Source organism: Protopterus annectens, chromosome 12.part0, assembly GCF_019279795.1.
Source record: "Protopterus annectens isolate FY-2018-M chromosome 12.part0, PAN1.0, whole genome shotgun sequence".
NCBI lineage: Eukaryota > Metazoa > Chordata > Ceratodontiformes > Protopteridae > Protopterus > Protopterus annectens.
Window position 1 is genome coordinate 1,262,653,104 of NC_056746.1, and position 24,392 is coordinate 1,262,677,495.

Genomic DNA, 24,392 nt, shown 5'->3' on the forward strand with positions numbered 1-24,392 from the left:
ATCCATCCTGAGTGCAAGTTTTTTTGAGTCATTGGTTCTCTAAACATAAGTCGAGGGTGGCCAGAAAGCTACAAAGGGTATTCAGAACAAATGATTGGCAAATGGAACAAGCAGTATGGTCGTGTTCCTTCCCTAGACAACAGCATTTGCCCTTCTTAGTTAACATCAGCTAACAATAATTGCAGCTAACCAAGCTCAAGCAAAAAAACAGAATATTTCCCCAACAGGTTCTTAACTTTTTAGAAGTCGAGTACAGCAACAAAGCAATCGATGTGACGTCTTCTGCGGCTGAAAAGTTCTGAGGTCTGTGTGTGCAGACATCACATTTAATGTCCCTGGTTTATGGCCCTATGTGTGACATCCCACGCACCTACAGCAACCAGGCTTAAGCTTTTGTATAGGAGCCGACGTTCTAGTCGCCTAAGAATACTGCAACATGGAAATAGAAGGGCATCGGCACTTTGAGTGCCTGGTCACCTGGGCAGTAATGGCCAGGAGGGAAGACAGTGATGCTTTGGCTGCACAGTCTGGAATATCAGCCAACGTCTTGGTGGCTTTTTCCAGGAGGGCTACAGTATACTTGGCCATGTGTGTTTGGTAATTAGTAGCCCAAAAGGACAGGTTAGGAGAAGTGCAAATCTTCTTTCCCAGACGCTCCATCATCTTGCTGTCTTTAGTCAGCAGAAACTATGGTGGTTGCAGGAAGGAGTTTGGAAGCCTTATCTGTGGATATGGAGATAGTGGTTGGGTCTGCTGGAGGACACCTAAGGGAGGTACTTGTCTGAATCAGGCACTTTATAGTCTGTCAGGTCTGCATGGGGCAAATGGTTGTGAATCTGGATTTAAAGATGCGGAGGAGAAGGCATCCAGAAAAGCAGTTGGGATTGGAGGTACAAGCAGGAGGACTCGGGGAGTCCATCCAAATTAGGTCACAGTACCGCTTTTGAACCTCATTCATTTCAGTGGATACCCACCTAAAGTGGTCTTTCATTTTAGATATAGTTTCCCCAAAGGTCAAATCCTCAGCTAGGGAGTCAGGGTCTACGGATTCTTCTTCTGGGGAACTGTACCTCAAAGGAGAAGTGATCTGGGAGGTGTAAGAGAGGAGTCTTCACAGGAAGAATCAGAAAAATCCTCTTCTCTTCTAGCAGGGTCTGAGGATTGAGGCCTAGAACTCAAGAGTGGAGGGGCAATGCTAGCACTGCCTGCAGAGGTAGGCCATTGGGCCATAAAGGCATTGAACAAGCTTTGGTTGAAAGCCTGCCAGTCAGGCATGCTTTTCAGAAGGGGAAGAGATGTGCTTCATTTTTGGTGTTTTTTTTGAGGGGCCTAGCTGGTGTCAGAGTAGGAGAAGGCCTTGAGTCTGGAGACAACATGGGAGCATCGGAATCCAATGGGCCTACAGAAAGCGCTGGTTCTCTCCTGGCATCGGAGACAAGACGTCACTAATGCCTCTACGAGCATGCCATCTGCGCAGGATTGTGAGACTTCCTCGGAGGTACCTGCTTTACCCTTTGTGGCGGGATCAGAGTCCTATGCCAGGCTGTCGGCCACAGACCCAGTGCCAGATGGTAGAGGCACAGCGGTAGTGTAGGCCGCATGGGTTTGGCCTTCTTCTTTGGCGGTTCTGAAGGAAAGTTGGAAGAGCCCTCCATCACTAGCTCTAGTGGTTTCAACCGCTGATTTTCTAAATACAAGTTTAGAGCATGCAAGTGGCTACTTAGGGTTTTGGGGACGAACGCCTGACAAATAGGACAGTTCTCGTAATCGTGTTCTTTACCCAAGCAAAAAAGGTACTGATCATGAGCGTCTTTGTGGGGAATCTGCCGGACACACAGACTTGCCCTTTCTGGATGGCATGAACAAGCAATACAATCAAAAATGAAGGACTGAAAGGTTCCCCAAAGGGGTAATTATCTGATTTTTCAAATCAGACGTCAGCAAGTTCTCATAATCGTGTTCTTTACCCAAGCACAAAAGGCACTGATCGTGAGTGTCTTTGAAGAAAATTTATATAAAGATATTGAGCATAATAGGAAACCTTTTTATAGATGCACAAGATGTGGAAGGAGTAAAGATACACAAACTGATAAAAGGTGTGCAAATTCTAAAAATTATTCTCAGACACAACAGATTACAGATATATTTACAAAATCTTATGCAAAACAGTTTGGCTCCGCAAAAGGGATAAGTTGTCCTAGTGACATCCAGGTAACCCTAGACACTGGAATCAAATTAGATTATATTGGAAAAGAAATGCACAAGCTGGATCCAAACAAAGCACAGGGAGGAGACAGAATTAGTAACAATGACATGAGAATACTTCAGGAAGAACTTATGGTACCATTATATCTATTATTCACTAGGTCATGTAATATGGGGACATTCCTAAAGATTGGAGACAAGCGCTTATTTAACCTGTCTTTGGGTTTGTCCTGCTCCCCTTTCCCTTAAAGTCATATAGACCCTTAAGCCTACTTTCATTTTGTGGAAAGATAATGGAGAAGGTAATATTGGATAAGTTACTGTCAGAACTGGGTAGACTGGGACTTGAAATCATATCAGCATGCATACATTGAAAAAAGAACTACTACCACCTGTAACGATGTTCTATAACAATATAATAGCTATGAATGAAAAATTGTGCTGTGATGTAATTTATATAGATTTAACTTCAGCATCTGACAGGGTCATAAGCAAAACACTGATCAATAAATCAGTACAACTAGGTATTGATTTATCATACAGCAACTGGACAGGTGAAATCCTTGGTTACAGTCAGGGTGTCCCACAGGGCTCTGTCCTAGGCCCTTACTTGTTTAGATTGTATCTTTCAGACCTAAATTTTTCATCTGAGGTGTTCTACAGTCTATATGCAGACGACCTGAAATTGGGTAAACTGATTACACGCGTTACAGAGAAGGCATGTCAGCAAAATAACGTCACTAAACTGACCATTTGGGCACAGGAGAATAATGTACTGATAAATGCATCAAAAACTAAGGATATGAGATTTGGAAGACAAATTAAAAGGTGAATATCTAATACAGCACACAGTGATCAAAACTGTAGACTCATTTAAGGACCTGGGTATATGGGTAGATTCAGCTATGAGTTTTTCTAATCATATCAGCCAACTGGTTAATGATAGTTATAAAATTATAGGTTGTATAAAAAGATTTATAAAGTCTAGGAAATCAAAAATGATGAAGTCATTGTTTGTTGGTTACATTAGACCCAAACTTGAGTATGGAATAACATGGAAACCCTATAGGAAAACAAGCATGAGTAAACTGAAAAGAGTAGAGTGGAAATATACCAAGGGCATCCATCCATGAATATAAAAATTTAAGTTATTATGAAAGACTAAAATATTTCAACTTGCGCAGTGTCTCTTACAGATATCTAAGAGGAGATCTTATTCAGGTATATAGGGCATTTAGAGACAACTACCTCTGGAAATGTTTGAGGTTATCAAAAAGTACTAGAGAATCAGATAACCTATGCAGAAGATTCTATAGGAATACAAAGTGCACTAATTGGTTCTCTGACAGTAGCTGATGTATGAACAGACTACCAAATTACATTAAAGTACTAGTTTAGATATTTTTAATAACAGTCTGGATACTTATTATAGGAAAAATGTTCTGGTATGTTGGCAAGCCGGAAGGGCATTAATGCCCATGCTTGAAATATCTATATGTATTTAAGTATTGCATGTAGAGGTACAAGCCAACTGCAGTATAATCAGGGTTGCCAGACGCCCCTATTTGGGCGGGACTGTCCTGAGATCAGCAGCCTGATCCCGAGTCCAGCATTGCAGGTTTAAATCCCGGGCAGCCTCTGCTTTTTTTTTTTTTTTTGATTGGCCCGTATACCGGCATACAGGCCAATCAGAAATCGCTAACCACAGAGCTTCTTGTGTTTAATGCGGAACATCGCAGTTGCGCATTAAACAGAAGTAGCTCCGTGTTTAGTGATTTTTGATTGGCCCGTATACCGGTATATGGGCCAATAAAAAAAAAAAAAAAAAAATTTGCAAAACAGAGCTACTTCTATTTAATGTGGAACTGCGATGTTCCGCATTAAACAGAAGTAGCTCCGTGTTTAGCGAATTTTGATTGGCCTGTATATACTGGTATACGGGCCAATCAAAAAAATCGCATAACAGAGCTACTTCTGTTTAATGCGGAACTGCGATGTTTCACATTAAACAGAAGCAACTCCGTGCTTATTTATTTTTGATTGGCCCGGGCCAATCAAATAAAAAATAAACACAGATCTACTTTTGTTTAATGCTACGTGGCCAGTCGGAAATATGGCAACCCTGAGTATAACAAAATTACAAAAAAATCTGGGCATGTAAGGAGGTAGAGACAAGTGAAGAAAATAATTTTTGTTTAAAAAAAAAAAAAACTTTTTTTTTTAACATGCCATACTACGTATAAGACAGCATTACAGCAACTGTGATGCATCAATAGCTACAAACATTACTCTATCTGCATATACAATTAACACATGCTTATTTAAAAACAGATAAACCAGAGGAAAATAATCCAAATTTTTCAAATTACCTACTCCCTAGAATTTTGAGCTTTAAAATTCAGCCAGTGAAACTACTGGACACATAATATAACATTTTACTTTTCTTTTTAAACATTGCTAAAACTACATCTGCTGCAAGTTTAAACAGTGTAGAGAACTCTATTTCTTCTCAACTAGCCAATGATCCTGGCTTAACCCAGGGAATAAGTACTAGAGCCCAGAAAGCCTGGACTAGTTACTAAAAACAAAACAAATTAACATGATGCAATGCCTCTCCTTACCTGACTGAGATGTGGGGCGAGGAGCCCGTGCTGCCAGCTCTGCATTACTCCCACCTGCATTTATTAGAGGTGCAGATACACTTCCTACTTGTGGTGCCAGGGAAGCTGCAGGGCTGTTCATTCTGATGGCACCTAACAAAAAAAAAAAAAAAAAAAAAAAAAGCTTTGTTCACAATGATGCAACTCAAATAAGAGTCTTAACTCTGCACACAAATCTCAAGCCTTAGCTGCCTGAATGGCTACCTATAATATATGAGACATCAGTGTTTGTGGAGTCCTTCGGGAGTTACGTCGATGCTACCAACACTCCAAAGTACATGTATTAGAATAAGTTCAGCAATGCACAATTAAAGATTCTTAGAATGAATATCTGAATTTTTTTTTTTGCCTTAATGTAGCCAGCTATGGTAACAGAACTTCTAATGTTGTGTTAACCATTTTTAGAGGATCTAAGGAAATATAAGGAAGGAGCAGGTCTGGAAAGGCTGATACCAGACACTAAGTCATGATGAGCAGTTGGTCTGGTTCAGTGGTGCAGAAGGACGGCGACTTGACTGAAATTCATTCAGTAGGGGTTCGATCAACAGACCTAGCAATGAAGTCAAGTTCAGGAGGCCAAGGAGTGAAGGGGTATCGTCTGATCAATTTTCCAGAAGGAGGGGGTTCATGCACTTGGGGGCACACTAGGTGGTGTGATTTCTCCAGTGTAGACTGGAGAAACTAAAGTGCATGCTTTGGGGAATGGGGCAAGTCTGCTCTGCAGAAGTGAGAGAAAATTCTCTGCATTTAAACCAATGCAAGACACCTACCCAGAAAGTACAGTTTTGTACCTACCATAAATGTAGATGTTCGAGTGCTAATACAGCTGCAGTCATAACAGATGGGTTCTCCTGCCATCAGGCGGGTCCTCGGTCGGCCGAATTCCAAAGTCTAGGTCCGGCGTCGGTTGTCGTCGCTTCTTCCCTGACGTCAGTGCGACAGGGGTATAAAAGAACCAGCCGACGCCATTTTCTTCAGTTTTTCTTGCCCCAGATGTCAGGTGCCCCCAGAAGGAAGGCAATACATAAAATTATGAAGTAATGCAATGCAATATAATCAAAAAACAGTAGTTGCAAGCAAATACACCATAAAAGAATACCCCTAGAGGGGAAGGAGGGAGGGAAACCTGGACTGCAGCTGTATTAGCACTCGAACATCTACATTTATGGTAGGTACAAAACTGTACTATGTTCATAGGTGCATACAGCTGCAGTCATAACAGATGGGTAGAATCCCAAAGCTAAGAAAGGGGTGGCAGGCACTAGGTGGAACTAGGAGGAGCCAAAATGCCCTGCAAGACTGCAGTGGCAAAGCCTGCTCTAGATTTGGAGAATAATGGTAGGTTGTAGTGTTTGGAGAAGGTATGCACAGAACTCCAAGTGGCTGCTTCCAAGATATCCTTGGTAGGAACTCCTCTGAGGAAGGCTGCAGAGGTGGCTGTGGCCCTGGTGGAATGAGTTCTAATGCCTGTAGGAACAGTTTTGCCATGAAAGAAATAGCAAAAGCGTATGCAGTGGGCTATCCATTTTGAGATGGTCTGCTTGGAAATTGGCTTTCCTTGAGCTCCTACCGCATAGGCCACAAAGAGCTGTTCTGATTTTCTGAAAGGTTTTGTTCTGTCCAAATAATAACGCAGTTGCCTGTGGATGTCCAAGGAATGTAGTAATCTCTCCCCTTTGTTTTGAGGATTGGGATAAAAAGTAGGTAAATGTATGGCCTGATTTAAAGCTACCCTGGATACCACTTTAGGCATAAAGGACGGGTTGGTTCGTAAGGAAACTCTGTCCTGATGGAAGACGATAAAAGGCTGGACAGCCATGATGGCCTGTAGTTCTGAAACTCTACGAACTGAAGTGATAGCCAGAAGGAAAGCTGTTTTCCAGGACAAATATTGCAAATCTGATGAAGCAGCTGGCTCAAAAGGAGGCAAAGTCAGTTTTTCCAGGATGAAATTTAGATCCCAAGCAGGTATTGGTTGTTTCCTTGGAGGTCTTAAATTCTTAGCCCCTCTGAGGAACTGTCTTAAAAGACGGTGAGAGAATAAAGGAGGATCAGTGTTGTATTCTGCAGAAATGGCTGAGGCATGGATTTTGACGGAGAAGAACGAAAGTCCACTGCTTAGCAGTTTAGCCAAATATTGTAGTATTTGAGGTAAATTCAGTTTTCCAGGGTTCTGGCCCTTTTTCTCATTCCAGACACAAAAACGTTTCCATTTTGCGGAGTAAGCTTTTCTAGTTGATGGCCTTCTGGCCTCCAAAATGACATCCTGCACCTCCTTGGAGAGTAGGGCCTGCTGTGATGCTAAGGAATCTTCCATGCGGCTAGATTGAGTGTTTTTAGCGGACTGTGAAGAGTTTTGAAGCTGTGCTGAGTCAGAAGAAGAGGCATTAGAGGCAGGGTCCATGGAGGGGAATGAGTCAGGCTCCTCAGGAGTGGGTACCAGTGTTGCCTTGGCCAGTCCGGAGCAATGAGGATCATCTTTGGTCTGTCTGCTCTGGTCTTCAATAGGACTTTGGGCAGCAGAGGAAGAGGCGGGAAGGCATAAACTGTCATTGATGTCCAGCTGAAAGAGAGCGTCCACTCTCCAGGCCTTTGGGTGGAAGGTCCTCGAGCAGAATTTTGTCAATTGATGATTTTTGTGGGAGGCAAAGAGATCTATGTCTGGCCTTCCCCATTCTTGTATTATTTCTGTTAAACTTTTGGATGCAACATCCATTCGTGTGGATCTGTCATATTCCTGCTTAGGTTGTCTGCCAGCGTGTTTTCCTTGCCTGGCAAGTACTGTGCTTGTAGTTCCATTTGTAAGTCCATGGCCACGTTCCAAAGTGTTATGGCCAGTCTGCATAGGGGATAGGAATGTGTTCCTCCCTGCTTGTTTATGTACCACATAACTGTGGTGTTGTCCGTTCTTATCAATAGTTGACCTGGTTGTAGAAGGTCCTTGAAAGCTATAATAGCATTTATTACTGCTAGCATTTCTTTTTGATTGATGTGAAGGTGCTTTTCTTTTTGGGACCATTTGCCCTGAATTCACCGGTCTGTCATGTGCGCCCCCCAGGCGTAGTCCGAGGAGTCTGTTGTGATGACTTGATTTGCTTGAGGCTTGCTGAATGGAAGACCTGTGTTTGTTTGACATGCTTGAGCCCACCACAGAAATTCCTTTTGCAGACATGGAAGTAGTGGTATTATTGTTTCCAAACTGTGGCTGTGTTGAGACCATATGTTTTTTAGGTACCATTGTAGTTTTCTCATATGCAGCTTTGCACATGGGATTAGCAAGATGCAAGATGCCATGAATCCCAGAGCCTGCAGGATTTTCCTTGCAGTCAGCCTGGTGCAATTTGCCAGTGTTCTGAAATATTGAATTAGGCCCATCTGGGTGTTTGTGTCCAAATTGGCACCCAGGAAAATTATATTCCGAGAGGGTATTAGCCTTGATTTCTCTTTGTTGACTGTGTATCCCAGAGAGTTTAATAACATTATTACATAATCCAGATGTTTCAGAAGAATGTGCTTGCTGTCCGATTGGATCAGGCAGTCGTCCAAATAGGGGTATATTTGTATCCCTTGAAGTCTGCAGTAGGCAATTACTGATGCCAGGCATTTCGTGAATACTCTGGGCGCAGTAGATAAGCCAAAGGGCAATGCAGAGAATTGATAATGGGTTGAACCTGCAAGAAATCTGAGGTATCTTCTGCAATTTTGTCTGATTGGGACATGCATGTATGCCTCCTTGAGGTCCAATGTTACCAACCAAGACTCCTTGCCCAGCATGGGAAGAAGTTGCTGTAGAGTGAGCATCTTGAATTTTGGTACGAGTAGGAATGTGTTTAGGATGGAAAGATCCAAAATAGGTCTCCAATCTTTTCCCTTCCTTGGCACCAGAAATAGCCTGGAATAAAAACCTTGACCTTGTTCGTGTGTAGGTACCTCTTGAATAGCTTTCATGTTTATAAGATCTGAAATTTGCTTTTGTGCCTCTGCCCTTTGATTGTGTGGCAGTTTTGGCATGCCTCTCATTTTTGGAAGGGTATGAAAGTGGAACTTGTAGCCTCTGTTTATAATGTCCAGGATCCATTTGTCCTTTGTGACAACATGCCAATTTTTTGAGAATAATGCCAGCTTTCCTCCTAAGGGGGCTGCCATTTCAGACCTGGTTGGCCTGCAAAGGGGAAAGTCATTGGGTTTGCTTTCTGAAAGATTGTGAGTTGTCCTCACCACCTCTGTGTAGGAGCTTGCCATTGTCTGCCTCTGTACGATCCTTGTGGTTGTCCTCTGCCTCTCGGGCGCCTGTATCTGCCTCTTTGGGGTCTGTCCGTGGCAGGAAAGGACCAGTTTTTGGAAGGCCAATTTCTACTAAAACGTGGGGGTTGAACCTGCAGAAATTCTTTCACAGTTTGCATTGATTTAGCTTTTTCCTCCATTTTTCATAATGCTTCCTCAGCATTTGCCCCAAATAGTACATCCTTTTGAAGGAGGGCGTCTAGTAATTTAGCTTTGACATGATCAGGCAAGGTTTGTTCCTTGAGCCAAGCATGCCTGCGTATGACTGAGCCTGTAACAGCAGCTCTACATGAGGCCTCTAGAGCATCAAAACCACATTGTAAGGTATGTTTACCCACTTGTTCTGCACTATGCATCAAATCCTGCAACTCCTTCAAGTCTGGTTGTTCAGGTTGTGACATTTTACTTTTCAATTGAGATAACAGAAACTGTTGGTATTTTAGCATATGAAACTGACAGTTTAAGGCCCACATGGTTAAGGTAGCCGAGGTATAGACCTTTTTTCCCCACCTTTCTAAGGATCTGGAATCTCTCTCAGAAGGCAATGGATTTTTGGCAATGGAAGCCTTAACTCCCTTGGGTCCCTGTGAGATGGTTTCTAGGTCAGCAGCATGACTTTTGTATAGAAATTGGTGCGAGTCAGGAACCCTGTAGTACCTGTCAGGCTTAACTGGAGCTGGAGGTAGAGAGTCTGGGTTAAGGCAGGCCTCCGAGTAAACATCATCTAGGATGTCCAAGACAGGAGGTATAGCCAGAGGCCTGTGCTGGGGTAACAAAAGAAATTCCCTGAGCCTTTTATTGGAATCTGAATAATCCTGGCCTTCCCAGTGGAAGTGTTCCCTTAAGGTATGCAAAGTTTCCCCAAATGAGAAATCCTCAGGGGGGGGATACAGAAGGAATAGACTCCTCTGCATCAGAGTCTTCAAAAGGGGAGTAAGCCTGTTCCTGATCATCAGAGTGTTCTGAAATAATGGATCCCTGATCAGAGGAGGGGGAATCTTCCTCCACTCTGGGCCTTTTGTCCGGAGGTGGCTGAGAACCTCTGATTAGAGTAATTAAATCCTCACCCATTTTAAGCATCTGTCTCTTAGGCATGGGGCCTGGAGATGGGCCCTGTGTAACTGGTCTCTTAGGGTGCATGGTTGCTTTAGACTTGGTGAAAGCCTTGATGGAGAAAGAAGAGGAAGGTCTGAAGACACCTTGAGTGGAGGTGGACCTGTCCACATTCTGTGTTTCAACGCCAAGAGTGGCTTCGGTATCTGTAGTCAGGGTGTGGGCCGAGGAGCCTGCGACCTCGGGTACAGGAGACACCGCCAAAGATGTGTCGTCGGTAGTCAGGGGCTGCGTAGGCGCCTCACTGAGAACCGGACCACGTGTAGTCGGCTTTGGAGTGGTGTCGGTAGAGGCCGCGGACCTCGAGTGTCGGTCCTTGTCTTTGCGTTTTTTAGACAAAACCGGTGTCTGAGTATCCAACGACATGGTATAGTTAAATGTGTTCCCAAAAAAATGCTGGGCGAACTCCGCCCGACGCTTAATAGTGCGTTTGTTGAATGTAGCACAACAGTGACAGACCGAGATGTCGTGGTCTGGGCCTAAACAAGGTATACAGAGGGAATGGAAATCCTTATGCGGTATTTGCTTCCCACAAGAAATACAATTATTAACTTTGTCTGACATCGGTCTGAGGCAAGAAAAGTTTCCCCAACGGGGTACTTAGCTTTTAAGAAGACTTCGGTCCAAATTTTTCGTAATCTCAGGAGCTGGCCGACCGGCACTTGCGAACTGCTTCTGCTTCGGGCACCGCGTGGCAAGAAAGACTGGAGAAAATGGTGTCGGCTGGTTCTTTTATACCCCTGTCGCACTGATGTCAGGGAAGCAGCGACGACAACCGACGCCGGACCTAGACTTTGGAATTCGGCCGACCGAGGACCCGCCTGACGGCAGGAGAACCCATCTGTTATGACTGCAGCTGTATGCACGATGAACATCTTCATCCACAGAGTGAGAGGTCTAGAGCTTAAAGCAAGAATTCTTGATTCAGTCTTCATGGCTGTTTGAATGAATGACCTTCACCCTTACCCTGGTAATAGGGAACAAATGGGTTGACTGTCGGGGGGGGGGGGGGTGCTGATTGACAGGCAGCAAGAGTGCACACAATCTTCAATGACATTTTAATTACCTGAAAAATTACCCCACCACACACAAATAATAATGAATTACTGAAGATGGTGTGTGTGTGTGTGTGTGTGGGGGTGGGGGGTGGGGGGGGGGGTCAATGCATCAAAAATACAGAATTGGCATTTCTTTAAATTTTATTTTCTCCACTTTCACCAAACTGCAACTACAGAGCTGAATATACGAGGGAGGGGCAGAAGTTTGTGAAAAGGTATGAAAACACTTAAAAGTATTGACCTTCGAAATTATGACACTTGATATCAGTGTCGCACACTTTTGCAAAAATTATGCTTCATCAAAATTATGCACCTACTCTGAAGCAGGGCAATGAAAAAAGTGCATGTTACAAGCTGAAAAACATTATGGCTGGTATTTCTAAAATCTAGGAGAGCTTTAAGAGGTCAAGCCAAAACCGGGACTCATGCAAGCTACGAGTCAAGGCAAAAAGATTTGTTCTGAATGGAGACTCTTAGATGATTCCCATTTTTTTCCCCTTGTGTTGGCATTATTTCACTGAATGAAGCACCATGTAAGACAGGTGTTCAGGCTGTCTGGAGTACTATGTCAGCTACTCCTAAAACTGCTAATTTAGGATGCAAATGCAAGCCATTCCACTTGCTATTTACTCACTGTTCCACGAAAGGTCTTTTGCTACTTAACATAAGGATAACTTGCAATCATTTTATCATACTGTTGCAAGCATATTTTTAAAACTACTTTCCAAGCTTTGAGAAACAGTGGAAAAAGACATGGGACAGTTCACTGCTACAGTGACTCTCTGCATCGTCTGCTAGTTTCCAGTATTTTTGGAGATTGTTTATCTGTGCTCAACTACATATACATGTTCATTCTTTTTAAATCCCCGGAAGAAAAGTATAGAACGGTTGTGTAAAACTTACCACAACAGTAAATGTCCTTCTCTTCACTGAGTATTCATAACCTATGGGATCTCCTGCCAAGGATAGCCCAAAATCCAGCCAGTATACCAAAGCCTTTAGTACTTATAGGCGTATGTCACACATATGCTCCCTGCACAAGGTGCAGGACAGAAAGCTGACACTGACCCAGGAGCAACAGAATGGCTCTGGGGACAATGGAAAACATGTGCATCCATAAGGAGAAAAAGGAGAAGAGCCTCACAGCCAGGAAGGCAAGAAAGAACAGGCTAGAGCAGAGAGGGGTAGGAGGGAGGGAGGAAGCAAATACTTCAAAAGTGAACAGAGCATCATCTACTAATATGGAACGATTTTACACAACTGTACTATGTCCCTCCATACTACTGTTGCAGTATTCATAACCTAACAGCATATACAAATTCTGAACAGGAACCCTGGGAGGAGGACAGAGTGCAAGAGTCTACAGACACCATGCAGGATAGTCCTGGCAAAGCCAGCTGTAGCCCTGGAAAGAACATCCCACTTGTAATGCTTAGTGAAAGTTTGAACAGAGGACCAAGTAGCAGCGTCAAGGATAAAAATGATACCCAACCCCTTGAAGAAAAAAAAAAAAAAAAAGTACCAAGGGAGGCAACAGCTCTGGTAGAATGTACCTTTACTGATGAGGAAAGAAATTTACTATGAAAAGAAAAAAACTGGCCTTTGAAAACCAGGAATAGATGGTTTGAATAGCAACAGCCACACAAAGAAACCAAAAGCTGCTCAGATTTGTGAATAACTTTAGTTTGATCCAAATACCCGAGCAGTTTATGCAAATCCAAAGTGTGAAAAACTTCAGTGGCAGACCGTGGAGAAGGAAAAAAAGGAAGGAAGTTGAATAGACTGTTTAAGGGACAACACATTAACCACTTTGGGCATAAAAAGGATAAGTGCGAAGAGACTGTCTCTGTGAAAAACGAAGAAAGGAGGAACAGCCATGACAGCCTGAAGTTCAGAGACTCCCTTGGCTGAAGTGAGAGCCAAAAGAACAGTCTTACAATTACAACGTTGTAAGGAAGATGAAGCAGCAGGCTCAAAAGTAGCTGGAGTCAATTTTTCAAATACAAAACTGAAGTCTCAGGAAGGCAGCACAGGCTTCCTGGGAGGCCCGATATGAAGGCTGCCTTTAAGAAATTGCTTGACTTCAAATCTAGAGGTGGAGTCATGAGCAGACAAGCAGAGATTGCTGATAGATGAGCATTAAGTGAAAGACATGCTAACCCAGCATGGAGCAGATCACACATACGGGAGAACCAGAGAAACTTCCACAGATGGGGATCCTGATGGCAAGAGAAACACCATACAGAAAATCTTTTCCATTTGGAAATGTATGATTTCCGGTAGAGAGTTTTCTGACCTCCTACAGAACCTGAAGCCCATCAACAGAGAAGAGGTGCCTGAAAGGTATCAAAACCCTATCACCTACATTGTCAGTTGAAGAATGGAGAAGTGAGGATGGATAAGAGACCCCTTGTCTTTTGTGAGAAGATCCACCTGGTTAGCTAACTTAAGGTTCCCAGGCCTGCTTTGGTAACAGTCATCTGAGCGGATTCTGGGCTTTCAAGCGCCTCTAGAACCTGCTTGGACGCCCAAGGCACAGCTTGTGATTCCGGCCTAAATTTCTTGGCCTTCTTCCTCGGCGGGTGGGCCTACCCCCCCCCTCTATACTGAACACTAAGCAATGTAGCCTTTGATTCTCAAAATACAACTTCAGTGCCGCTAAGCGGCTTCAGAGAGTTTTGGGAATGAATGATTTACAAATAGGGCAGGACGCATGGTCGGGGGCCCCTCGCCTTAGCAAAATACGCACTTCTCATACGTGTCCTTGTGAGGAATGAGTCTCCCACAAACACACCTCCCCTTTCTAGCTGACATGCAAGTCTAGACTGTAATCAAAGTAAGGAAAAAACCCAACAGGGCACTTATCTGTATCAGTCAAAGAATCGGTAGTCCGGTCTTGAACTAAAACTTATTCGGTCTGAAGAAACGCGATCTGAAGTGGAAATGGCAAACGGGAGTCCGATGTTCACTGCGGCAGAAAAGTTCTGATGAGGGTATGTGCGGACGTCACTTTTATACCTAATGTCGGTTTATGGCCCTGATAAGGGACATCACACGTACCCTCCTGCTACAAAGACTTTGGTATACTGGCTGGATGGTAGCACTGCAGGCAGCAACTCCCTACTGTTATGAATACTGCAACATGAGAATAGAATGTCATCTTGTGGTGACTGCCCCTGACCAAGTGAGAAAGAAGGGGGGGGGGGGGAGTACAGTTTTGTACCTACCATAAATGTAGATGTTCGAGTGCTAATACAACTGCAGTAATCACAGATGGGTTCTCTGCCGTCAGGCGGTCCCTCGGTCGGCCGGATTCCAAAGTCTTGGTCCGGCGTCGGTTGTCGTCGCTTTCTCTTCTGACGTCAGTGATGCCAGAGTATACAAGACACAGCCGACCCCATGTTCTTCAGTCTTTCTTGCCCCAGATGTCAGGTGCCCCCAGAAGTAAGGCAATACCTAAATAGTGCTTATATGCATATACAAGCAATGCAATATAATCCAAAATCAGTAGTAGCAAGCAAATAAAACATAGCCGGATAACCCAGTCAGGTAGTATGAAGAGGTTGCTAGGCCTCATGCCTTTACCAAGTGGGAAAGGAGGGAGGGAAACCTGTACTGCAGCTGTATTAGCACTCAAACATCTACATTTATGGTAGGTACAAAACTGTACTATGTTCATCGTGCATACAGCTGCAGTAATCACAGATGGGTAGAATCCCAAAGCTATGCACTGGGTGGTAGGTACTAGGAGGAACTGGGTTGAGCCAGAATGCCCTGCAAAACAGCAGTGGCAAAGCCTGCTCTTGTTCTGGAATATAAAGGCAGATGGTAGTGTTTTGTGAAGGTATGTACAGAACTCCAGGTGGCTGCCTCCAAAATATCTTTGGTAGGAACTCCTCTGAGGAAGGCTGTAGAGGTAGCTGTGGCCCTGGTGGAGTGTGATCTGATACCTGCAGGAACAGATTTCCCATGATAGGAGTAACAAAACCGTATGCAGTGGCCTATCCACTTTGAAATAGTCTGTTTTGTAACTGGCTTCCCTTGAGCCCCTACAGCATAGGACACAAAGAGTTGTTCTGATTTCCTGAAGGACTTTGTTCTGTCCAAATAATAACGAAGCTGCCTATGGATGTCTAAGGAGTGTAGCAGCCTTTCCCCTTTGTTTTGAGGATTGGGGTAAAAGGTGGGTAGGTGTATGGCTTGATTTAAAGCTACCCTGGATACCACTTTAGGCATAAATGATGGGTTGGTAAGGGAAACCCTGTCCTGATGGAAAATGAGAAAGGGCTGCACCGCCATGAGGGCCTGAAGTTCAGAAACCCTACGAGCTGAAGTGATGGCCAGAAGGAAGGCTGTCTTCCAGGACAAATATTGCAAATCTGTTGAGGCAGCTGGTTCAAAAGGAGGCAATGTTAATTTTTCTAGCATGTAATTAAGATCCCAGGCTGGTATTGGTTGTTTCCTTGGTGGTCTTATATTCTTAGCCCCTCTGAGGAACTGTCGTAAGAGTGGGTGAGAAAATAAAGGAGGATCCGTGTTGAATTCTGCAGAGATGGCTGAGGCATGGATTTTTATGGAAGAAAAAGAAAGTCCACTGTTCAATAGCTCCGCTAGGTACTGTAATACCTGAGGCAAGTTCAGTTTTCTATGGTCCTGGCCTTTTTTCTCATTCCAAGAGCAAAACCACTTCCATTTTGCGGAGTAAGCTTTTCTAGTAGCTGGCCTTCTGGCCTCCAAAATGACATCCTGTACCTCCTTGGAGAGTAGGTTCTGTTGTGGTATTAAGGAATTTTCCATGCAGAGAGATTGAGTGTTTTCAGCTGACTGTGAAGAGTTTTGTAGCTGTGCTGAGTCAGCAGAAGAGGCATTAGAGGCAGGGACCAGGGAGGAGTATGTGTTAGGCTCCTCAGGAGTGGGTACCAGTGTTGCCTTGGCCAATCTGGAGCAATCAGTATCATCCTCGGTTTGTCTGTTCTTGCTTTCAAAAGCACCTTGGGCAGAAGAGGCAGAGGTGGGAATGCGTAAACTGTCCATGCTGTCCAACTGAATGAAAGGGCGTCCACTCTCCAGGCCTTTGGGTGAAAGGTCTTTGAACAAAACTTTTCCAATTGATGATTCCTGTGGGAGGCAAAAAGATCTATGTCTGGCCTCCCCCCATGCTTGGATTATTTCTGCAAACACCTGAGGATGTAACTTCCATTCGTGTGGATCCGTCATTTTTCTGCTTAGATTGTCTGCCAGTGTGTTTTCCAATCCTGGCAAGTACTGTGCTTGAAGTTCGATTTGTCTTTCCAGAGCCAAGTTCCAAAGAGTCATGGCTAGTCTGCACAAGGGGTATGAATGTGTTCCTCCTTGTTTGTTTATGTACCACATTACCGTGGTGTTGTCTGTTCTTATCAGTAATTGTCCTGGATGCAGGAAGTCCTTGAAAGCTGTAATTGCATTTATTACTGCTAGCATTTCTTTTTGATTGATGTGAAGGTGCTTTTCTTTTTGGGACCATTTGCCCTGAATGCACCTGTTAGGTCATGTGCCCTAGGCGTAGTCTGAGGCGTCTGTGGTTATGACTTGTTTTGCTTGAGGCTTGCAGAATGGGAGGCCTTTGTTTGCTTGACATGCTTGGGCCCACCATAGAAATTCCTTTTGCAAACATGGAATTATTGGTATTATTGTTTCCAAACTGTGACTGTGTTGAGACCATAGGTTTTTTAGGTACCATTGAAGTTTCCTCATATGCAGCTTTGCAAATGGGGTTAATAGAATGCAAGATGCCATGAATCCCAGAGCCTGCAGGATTTTCCTTGCAGTAAGCCTGGTACTTTTTGCTACTATTTTGAAGTACTGAGATAGTTGCCCTTGTTTTTCTGGTGTAAGGTAGGCCATCTGGGTGTTTGTGTCCAAGTTGGCACCCAGGAAAGTTATTTTCTGGGATGGTGTTAGCCTTGATTTCTCTTTGTTGATTGTATAACCCAGAGAAAGCAGTAACCGTGTCACATATGCCAGATGTTCCAGAAGTATGTTCTTGCTGTCGGCTTGGATCAGGCAGTCGTCCAGATAAGGGTAAATTTGTATCCCTTGAAGTCTGCAGTAGGCAATCACTGATGCCAGGCACTTTGTGAATACTCTGGGCAGTAGATAAGCCAAAGGGCAATGCAGAGAATTGATAGTGGATTGAACCTGCAAGAAATCTGAGGTATCTTCTGCAGCTTTGTCTGATTGGGACATGCAGGTATGCCTCCTTGAGGTCCAATGTTACCAGCCAGAACTCCTTGCCCAGCATGGGAAGAAGCTGCTGTAATGTGAGCATCTTGAATTTTGGTACGATTAGAAATGTGTTTAGGGTGGATAAGTCCAAAATGGGTCTCCAGTCGGTTCCTTTCCTTGGTACCAGGAAAAGTCTTGAATAAAAACCTTGACCTTGTTGTTGAGTAGGTACCTCTTGAATAGCTCGCATGCTTATGAGCTTTGAAATTTGCAGTTGTGCCTCTGCCCTTTGATTTTGTGGCAGGTTTGGCATGCCTCTCATTTTTGGAAGTGTGTGAAATTGAAATTTGTAGCCTCTGTTTATAATGTCCAGGATCCATTTGTCTGTTGTGACAATATGCCAATTGCTTGCAAATAGTGCTAGTTTTCCTCCCAAAGGTGCTGCCAGCTGAGACATGCTTGGCATGGAAATGAGGAGTCATTGGGTTTGCTTCCTGTATTGTTGTGCACTGTCTTCGCCACCTCTTGGTGCTGGAGTTTGCCATTGTCGGCCTCTATATGATCCTTGTGATTGCCCTCTGCCCCTTGTGCGTCTGTATCTCCCTCTTTGGGGCTTGTCAGTGGCTGGAAAGGACCAGTTTTTTGAAGGCCAATTTCTGCTAAAACGTGGTGGTTGGACCTGTAAGAAGGCTTTGACAGTTTGCATAGATTTGGCTTTTTCTTCCATTTTCCGTAGTATCTCCTCAGCATTAGTACCAAACAGCACATCCTTTTGTAAAGGAGCATCTAGAAGTTTAGCTTTCACATGATCTGGTAAATTTTGTTCCCTAAGCCAGGCATGCCTGCGAATGACTGATCCTGTGGCAGCCGCTCTACTGGAAGCCTCTAGGGCATCATAACCACATTGTAAAGTGTGTTTACCCACTTGCTCTGCACTATGCATCATATCCTGTAACTCCTTTAAATCTTGTTGATCAGGTTGAGACATTTTGTTCCTTAATTGTGATAACAGGAACTGTTGATATTTAAGCATATGAAACTGACAATTTAAAGCCCTCATGGCTAGGGTGGCCGAGGTATAAACCTTTTTCCCCCACCTTTCCAAAGATCTTGATTCCCTTTCTGCAGGAAGTGGATTTTTGGCAGTGGAGGCCTTCAATCCCTTGGGGCCTTGTGAAATGGTTTCAGGGTCAGCATTATGGCTTTTGAAGAGAAATTGGTGAGAGCTGGGTACTCTGTAATACCTATCAGGTTTGACTGGTGCAGGAGGCAGAGAGTCCGGTTTAAGACAAGCCTCCGAATAGACATCATCCAGTATGTCCAAAACAGGGGGTATAGCCAGAGGTCTGTGTTGAGGTAACAAAAGAAATTCCCTAAGTCTTTTCTTGGAATCTGAAAAGTCTTGGCCTTCCCAATGGAAGTGTTCCCTCAAGGTGTGTAAGGTTTCCCCAAAGGAAAAATCCTCAGGAGGGGATACAGAGGGAATGGACTGTTCTGCATCCGAATCCTCAAAAGGAGAGTAAGAGTGTTCCTCTGCATCAGAATGTTCTGATAAAATGGATCCCTGATCAGAAGAGGGAGAATCTTCCTCCACTCTGGGTCTCTTGTCTGGAGGGGGTTGAGAACCTCTGATAAGAGTAATTAAATCCTCAGCCATTCTAAGCATCTGTTTTTTAGGCACGGGACCTGGAGATGGGCCCTGTACAACAGGCCTCATGGGCTGCCTGGCTGCTTTGGATTTAGTAAAGGCTGCTTTGGATTTAGTAAAGGCCTTAATTGAAAAGGAAGATGAGGGCCTAAATACACCATGGGTGGAGGTGGACCTATCCACATTAGTAGGCTCAACATTAGCAGAGGCTTCGGTTGTAGTCTGGGAAAGGGCCGAGGACCCAGCGGTCTCGGGTACAGAAGACACCGCCAAAGAAGTGTCGTCGGTAGTCAGGGACTGCAAAGGCGTCTCGCTGAGAACCGGACCACGTGTAGCCTGTTTTGGAGTGGTGTCGGCGGGGACCGCGGGCCTCGCGTGTCGGTCCTTTTCCTTACGTTTTTTGGTCAAAACGGTAGTCAGAGTGTCCGACGACATTGTATAATCAAAAGCTTTACCAAAGTAGTGCTGGGCGAACTCCGCCCGACGCTTAATAGTGCGTTTATTGAAGGTAGCGCAAAAGCGACAGCCCGAGGCGTGGTCTGGGCCCAAACAAGGTATGCAGCGGGAATGGAAATCCTTATGCGGTATTTGCTTCCCACAAGAAATACAATTATTAACTTTTTCTGACATCGGTCTGAGGCAAGAAGAGTTTCCCCAACGGGGTACTTAGCTTTAATGAAGACTTCGGATTCCAAAATATTCGTAATTCAGGAGCTGGCCGACCGGCACTTGCGAACTGCTTCTGCTTCGGGCACCGCGCGGCAAAAAAGACTGAAGAACATGGCGTCGGCTGTGTCTTATATACTCTGGCCTCACTGACGTCAGAAGAGAAAGCGACGACAACAGACGCCAGACCAAGACTTTGGAATTCGGCCGACCGAGGGACTGCCTGACGGCAGAGAACCCATCTGTGATTACTGCAGCTGTATGCACGATGAACATCCAATGGTGTCTGGGCCAAAATGGAGGCACGAGCAAGACCTTGGGATAGTCCTGCCTGATCTTGTGCAAGACTTAAGGCAACACAGGAAGAGGAGGGAAGGTGTACAGAAACATACCCTTCAAAGAAAGAGACAGCATCTACTTTCCAAGCCACAGGACTTGGGATGCTGGAACAGAAGAGAGGAAGTTGCCTGTTCAGTGTGGAGGCAAAAACATCTAGCTGAGGAATACCTCACCAAAGGGCAATGTCCAGGAACACATTTCTGTAAAGCATTGATTCATGAACTTACCCGCGGTGGTGGTGCTGCAGTAGCGTTGTCGCCTCACAGTAAGACGCTGTCCGGTTCGATTCTCAGCTACAGCAACTTCTGCATGCAGACATGCGTGAATGGGCGTACCTTCGTTGAAGGTTGTGCATCAGGGCTGGTAACTCGGCACGTAAAAATCAACTACCAATCATTAGCGGACCGGACTTCAGCTGTGGCGGCCCCTAACTGGGAAAAGCCGAAAGACACAACAAATTGATTCATGAACTTGTGTGCTGGACCTGCTCAGAGAGAGTCTGCCACTAAACTGTGGTCCAGGAGAATGTAAACTGCCTGAAGAGAAAAGCCACTTGATACCGGACAGCTAGATCCCAGACCTGAAGAGCTAGGCTGCAAAGAAGATAGGACATTGAGCCCTGTGCTGTTGTCTGAAAAACTTTTGAGGGGCCCAGGATGAAGGAGGAAAAGAAAAAACTGAAAAGCTAAAAGCAGAGCCTTTATCTCCTTTATACTGATGTGGTCTGACATCTGATGAACAGACAAAAGACCCTAAACCTTAAGAGAGCCGAAGGAGGTCACTAGCCTGTCTGAGATGTCTGTAAAGAGCTCTTGAGGCAGGACTGGAGCTTGGAAAGGAAGCCCCGGGTTGACAGAAAGTTGATGAATCCACCACACCAGCTCAAGCTTTAAAGGGGAGAAAGAGGATACCGGGAAGTCCAGGGGTTAGCATTGTTTGAGCTACACTAACTTGAGGTACAACTGAAGCTTTCCCATGTGCAGCCTAGCCAGAAAGAGCAAGGGAATGGTGAAAGCCATGAACCAGAGCACCCTGAGAAATTACCCTGGCTGCTACTGAAGCCAGAAACAGGAAAAAGGAAGTGAGAGGGCGGGCCATGGGGGCAGGCACAGATGCCAACATGCGGATGACTGAAGCCTGCAAAAGAGGAAAATATGATCCTGAGAAGGCAACAAAGCTGACTTCCTGAAGTTTACAGTAAACTCCAGATTCTGTTACAGGGAAATATTAAGATTTAGATCCTGAATCTGAGAGTCGGGGAAGAAGCAGATCGTCCAAGTAGGGAAAGAGCTAAACTCCTCTCATCCTGCAAAAAGCAATGACAGGAGCAAGGTATTTGGTGAACACTCTTGGGGAAGTAGAGAGGCCAAAAGGCAAAGCAGAAAACTGAAAACGTAAAGAAACAAACAAAAAAATTTCCTGAAAGGGGATGGGTGGGGATGTGAATTTCTCAGGGTCAAAACCCAAGAGTCTGCTGTGATATTTAACCAATTTGGAAGAGACATGGAAAGACAAAGGGATAAGGCAACCTGGCCAAGAGAAACAGGAAACAAACTGTCAAATGGAACCTGGCTTATCCTGACAAGCATGTTTCTGGGAGGTAGGGATTTGAGTAGACTTAGCAGGAGGCACATGTCTCGAATGCTTTTTTCCCTTAGGCGGAGCGTGACACTGCCTACAAACAAAAGCAGATTTGGAGGAATAACTCCTCAAACGTAGGAACAGGAGGAACAAATATATGTTTCAACTCCTGAAAGGCTTTACCCTTATCATAGATAGATGTGAAAAGTTCAGCAACAGCAGCACCAAAATGATTTTTATTATCTAAAGAAGCATCCAACAATTTGGCCTTAGTGTCATCGGTTAAAGCCTGTAGAAGCCAAAAGTAATGTCCCATAACAGAACCAAATGTAGCAGCCCTATAGGAGACATCAGCTGTATCGTAGCTGCATTTGATAGAGTGAGAAGCAACTTAAGAGGCAGACACAAACAGGGAAAGGGCAGAAGCCACTTTGGAAACCTGAGAAAGCAGGACCAAAATATACCTGTCATACGAGACTGGAAGTTGATGGCCTGAAAGGATGAAGGGGCAGCAGTGTAAATACCTTTGTCTGGTCTCTCCACAGCCTTACTATCCTTATATGAACAGAGCAACTTGGGTACATGACAATAGTTTGGAGGGCATGTCAGAAGAGACCGACACTACATAATGGTATTTACAATAAAGAAATTTACATTTGTCAGGCACCTTGTAAAATCTATCTGGTTTCTTGGGTGCAGGGGCCTGAGTATCAGGGACAACAGAAGTTGCTGAAAATGCATCCAGGAGAGCAGCCAGAACATAGGGAACAGCTGATGGCTTAGGAGAATCCATCTGGAGGAGCTCATAATACCTCTTCTAAATGTCAGAGATTTGAGCCCACGGGGGGAAGGAATTTGAGAAGAGTAAGCCGGGGACTCTTCCCTAGAACCCAGAACATCATATGAAGAATCTAGTTCCCTGGTTCTTTTAAGAAGAGGGGAAGGACAGACACCCCTTAAAGAGGCTTTAAAGTCATGAAAGCATTAAATAATCCCAGAGTAAAATCATTGCATTTGCTTTAGAGATCCGTAACTACAAGGTAAACATGCTTGTTTTCGGTTTCTTTTTCTGAGAGACGTCTGCACAAAACACCTCCAGTGGGTCAGACCCATGGCGACAATCAATAAGCACAGCAGGAATCTCCTCCTCAACAAAGATCTGTAGAATCTCAGTCAGTCGCTCAGATATAATCAGCAGAGGTTCCCCCTAACTTCAGGAGCAGACATTTGTAAAGGTTCTGAGAATGTGCAAGAAGTCAGAATCAAGCCAGTCTTCAAAAGGGTCGCAAGCAGAGGAATTTGAGACAACCACCAGACGACCCTATGGGTTTTCACTAGCTTCAAAACAGATGTCAGGGGAAAGACTGGACAGCAGCCACATCAGACCCAAGTTTTTTGGCCTTTTACTTCATAGAAGGCTAACCCTTCAGAGAAGTAAATGCCACAAAGGAGAGGCCCCAGCATGGAACCCAGGGGGGACTACTGGTGACTGGTATCTTTGTGGAGGTAGCTTCCCCTATTTTGATCTCCTGCATTGTGGGACAGATGACAAACCAGCAGGTGATTTAGAGGTTTATTCCCAGTTTATTTAGCTTTTCGACTATGCTTGAGGTGAGGGTGGAGGACTGGGTCAAAAGCTTTGGTCAGGCGGAGATATGTATCATTTTACCATCTTATATTGCTTCAGTAGCGTTTTCAAAAAAGTCCACCAGCAGAGTGTGTGCGTCTGTGTGTGCGTCTGTGTGCGCGTCTGTGTGTGCGTCTGTGTGTGCGTCTGTGTGTGCGTCTGTGTGTGCAGTTTGAGCCAAGGCTTTGAATTGTCCCAAACTACCTTGCCACTTACATTATAAACAGCTGAACTCCGCACACATTATTCACAAAACAGATGACTGCCCTGCGTTTACTCCTGGTCTCCATTTCTGTCACCTTAACAGACTACTTTGAGCTAATGAACAGCATCATTCTAGCATATATAAACCCCACAAATCCTCTGGCCAAAGTCTCCACTCGTACTCTTTTCACTAAAATTGGAATTCTATCCCTTTGCAAATTAATTCCACCTCTAACCTGTCCAACATCAAGTTACTACTAAAAAAAAGAGTACCTAAATAAAACTTGGCTCTGCTGCTGCATTACCCAGGCTGACCTAGACCCTCCCCTCCTTCCATCACCACCATACTCTAACTTCAGAGAGAAGGAATTAGTAAAATATATTTCTTAGACAAAGACCAAATATATTTTTACCTAGGCTATTCGACCTAGTCATCTCTGCTCCAAAGAGTGCACTAAGCATGTATTTAATGCCAATCTCTATGAACTGCAACTTGTGGACACGTAGCTATTGAAAAATGTTCTTTTTCAACTTGTTATAGCCTTTAAATGTTTGCACCATGTACATATGTATAGGTTCACAATGTATGAACTGACGCTTAATTTTTATTTGGTCAACATGTCATTCTGTATTTGGCTGTGTAATAACTTTATTGGAATGTAAACACATTATGTCAGTGTGGAGCTTTTCTGTCAGGGCCTCTTACAAACATGAGATATTATCCCTGTTGGGCTTTTCTGGTAAATAAGATGTCCTATATAAAGTACAGTTGTGTACAATTACCATAAATGTAGATGTTCGAG

At 44.3% G+C, this 24,392-nt stretch overlaps 1 protein-coding gene across 2 annotated transcripts in view; it reads right to left on the bottom strand.

The window, feature by feature from the left end:
- The window catches only part of NCOA6 (nuclear receptor coactivator 6), a 1,393,760-nt gene that overhangs the window by 1,216,611 nt on the left and 152,757 nt on the right, over positions 1 to 24,392 (bottom strand). For both annotated transcript variants that reach the window (XM_044090286.1, XM_044090285.1), the window contains exon 2: positions 4,827 to 4,958. In XM_044090286.1, the coding sequence (XP_043946221.1) occupies positions 4,827 to 4,958 (132 nt within the window). The remainder of the gene's footprint in view (positions 1 to 4,826; positions 4,959 to 24,392) is intronic.